This window comes from Primulina huaijiensis, chromosome 13 (genome assembly GCF_012295235.1).
Source record: "Primulina huaijiensis isolate GDHJ02 chromosome 13, ASM1229523v2, whole genome shotgun sequence".
NCBI classification, from domain to species: domain Eukaryota; kingdom Viridiplantae; phylum Streptophyta; class Magnoliopsida; order Lamiales; family Gesneriaceae; genus Primulina; species Primulina huaijiensis.
Window position 1 is genome coordinate 1,948,801 of NC_133318.1, and position 3,328 is coordinate 1,952,128.

The window sequence follows — 3,328 nt, forward strand, 5'->3', positions numbered from 1 at the left end:
ATAAACTTCTCATTGAGCCTCTACTTTTGATCACCTAGAGCTAGCCTTGATATGCCAGCCGATATATAAATTACGGGCTGATGATTTTTTAGGTCTTTCAATATCTCTTTAATCTTCTTCATCACTTTCATCTTGATCAAACTGGTGAGTGTAGTTAGTGTGTCACTCAATTGATAAAGAAGAGTATATATAGGATCCCAAGGTCTAACCATCGGTTAGTTGGTTGGAATGGCTGCAGTTATTGAGTTCAAGTGCAGGTCACAGTAAGAATACGGATGGTGACCTGATGCAACTGATGAAGGCCATGTGAAAGACTCTAATGAGATTGTTGCAAGATACACCAGAAAATTCATTCTCTTTGGAGAAGGCAATTGGGATCGAGTTCAAGAGTGTTTCTGAAAAACACGAGAGTGCAGAAGCGAGAGTGAACTTTGTTGTATTGCCCTCTATTGAACACTGATCCATTAATAATATTGCCTCACACCCGTGGATGTAGGTCGTTGGTGGCAAAACCACATAAATCATGTGTCATGGTTTCATTACTCTTTGATCTTGATATAGTGTCGTTATTCGCATGCGATGGAATAAATCCTTGGATTGATAAACCAACTCATCTGCGTGGAATTTGATTGTTGTTAAACTTGATCCATTTCGAGATATATGAATGGCTTTCTGCAGTAATTTGCAATTACCTTCTGTTCAGATGTACTCAAACTGCTATCCTGATCTTCAATCCCTCTCAAAGCACGATGAGACAATAAATCTTTCACTGCTAAGCATGTTAGTTAAACGCATATCAGAATATGTTCAAGTTTTGCAAGAAGATTGACACATAAGCAAGGTTCACCACCTTGCTCTTATGGTAAGAAAGTGGAAAACTTATTGCAATTTTCTAAAACTTGAAGAGACGAAAACAGTGTGCCCGATCTCTTTCAGTTAATGAAGCAATGTGTCTCCTCTAATAATACATTTTAACTGTTGATCCATTGATGTGTTCCTCTCTTTTAAAAGTGAAACATCCCGAGGGCAATTTTTTTCCAATGTATAGAGAATACTGAGTTTACGACGATTGCTTTAAACTTTTTGGGCTCAACTGAGACTTAAGTGTCAAACAAAATACAGGAAAGTAGGACTTATGCTCGATTTCCTTCAAAAACACGAAGAAACAGTGAGTGAAATAAGGACTAAAGATCCAAATAACTGGTCAGAACCAGTTTCAAAGAGAATAAATGATGTGTAGGATGATGAATATAGAAAAGGAAACTAAATCTTTAGTATATATTAACCACCAAAAATTAAAAAGAACAATCGACATGTTAATCAATCTCCAATGAATTTTCTACTACATAAATGAATATACTAGAGTCTATCGATAATCAACCAAAGCTACAAAAAAAGCAAAAATAAATCCCTCTCTCACCATCAAAATTGACTCCTTATCTAAACAAATAGTTAGCTAGAAATGGTAAAAGTAACAGGAAACTGCGGTTTTTTTCTTGGTGAAACTTCTGATGAAGCCTCGGTTGATTGACAGAGTCCAGCATCAATGCTAGAGTTTGTGACGCTTTCAAGTTTTTCAACCTCAACTTCTTCAACAAAATCAGACACGACTTTATCCTCGCAATAGCTTACATCCTCATCTGACCAATAAGAAAATGAATCCCCGTCACAGGTATAGCCCCACTCGTCTGAACACGATCCCGGACTCAACTCATAGTCGCTCTCGGATACCACCAATATAGTCTCAATATCATTCAAACCTCCTGGCTCCTCAACATCTTCGATTGCTTCGTTGTCTTCAGAGCCTCTAACAAAAGGATGATTCAACAGCATTTCAGCAGTCATTCTGAACCTGGACTTCCTCACAAAACAACCCTTTAGAAAATCCCTCGCATTTTTCGATATATCATTTGGAATTTTCGGTGATTCATGCCTCCTACAAATCTTGGCAAGAATGTCTTCTGCCTTCAACTCTTTTTCTCCGTGCCACGGATGCTTCCCAGTTAACATCTCCAACACAATACACCCAACCGCCCAAATATCACTTGGAGCTTCTTGCACGTTATCCATCACAGCCTCCGGCGACAAATACATAGGAGTACCCCTCCAATAAGGACCCAGCTTTCTCTTCTTACTCTGTTTTACCCTCTTTGTCAATCCGAAATCTCCAATCTTTGCACAAAACGCAGTATTTCCTTCTCTTCGAGAACTAGGCAAAAGCAAAATATTATCCGGCTTCAAATCGCAATGAACATAGCCAATGCCATGAATATGCTTCAAACCTTTAAGAATGCACCTTGCATACGCACTAGCCTCAAATTCAGGCAATCCACCGCTGCCCGATTTCTTGATCCTCTGCGCTAAGTTTCCACCAGAACCATACTCCAACAACAGATTATACACCATCATACCATTATCCCCCATTGTCGTCTCGTCCCCAAAACACCTGATTATATTCGGACATCCCTTGACATTACTCAAAACCTCCCTCTCCTTCTGAATTGAACCCGAAACCGAAACCTCCGCCGATTTCACCGCCATCACGGACGGAAAATAGCTATGCTTTGATCTGGGATTCTTGAGAGTAGCCACATAAACACACCCGAAACCCCCTTTCCCAATCATCGACCCCCTAAGCCATGCAACCCCATCACCATATTCATTCACACCCTTCCCTCGAACCACGTCTCCCTTCTTTCCCACCAACATATTGGCTCCCACAACATACAATACGTAATTTCTTGAAACTGAGGCAGCAAACAGAAAACCAAAAGAAACAAACTTTAACAAGTATAGGAATCGAATTAATGGTGCCTATGAGGAAAAGGGAAACCCAATCTAGTTTAATAACTCTATTCCTATTTCTGCTCTTGGAGTCCTGCACAAACTCAATTAGGGTTCAAAGAAGCGATATTGATAACAACTGGCAAGAGGGTAGCTTGCGGTTTCTTATATTGGATTGCAAAGAATCAAAAGAGGAAGAAAATAATACAATTTGCACAAAGGAGGGGTTAACAGTAACCAATATAATATATAACAAGAATAACGGCCACCAATCTTTTTGAGCTATTGCCCAATTACAATATCTTATTCCACTATTTACAATCTATATTCATAAAAAAAATTTACCTGAAAATTTAAATTTCAAATTATAATCTAATATCTTATTTTGATCCAGAAATTAATAATCGTTACTTTTTGGATACGTACTAGATAATCGAACATATGATTATTTGATATCACGTAAATCTGTTCTATCAACTCAAGCACTCTTATTCGTACTGCTAATTTCTTTAATTCTTATTTTTATATTGAATATGCACTAGAT

General features: G+C 38.3%; 1 protein-coding gene across 1 annotated transcript; it reads right to left on the reverse strand.

The window, feature by feature from the left end:
* Positions 1-1,297: 1,297 nt before the first annotated feature.
* LOC140990980 (mitogen-activated protein kinase kinase kinase 20-like) lies at positions 1,298-3,042 on the reverse strand. Its single transcript, XM_073460877.1, has one exon. It carries the CDS (start codon positions 2,707-2,709, stop codon positions 1,453-1,455), a length of 1,257 nt encoding a protein of 418 aa, XP_073316978.1. The 5' UTR covers positions 2,710-3,042; the 3' UTR covers positions 1,298-1,452.
* Between the last annotated feature and the right edge of the window lie 286 nt (positions 3,043-3,328).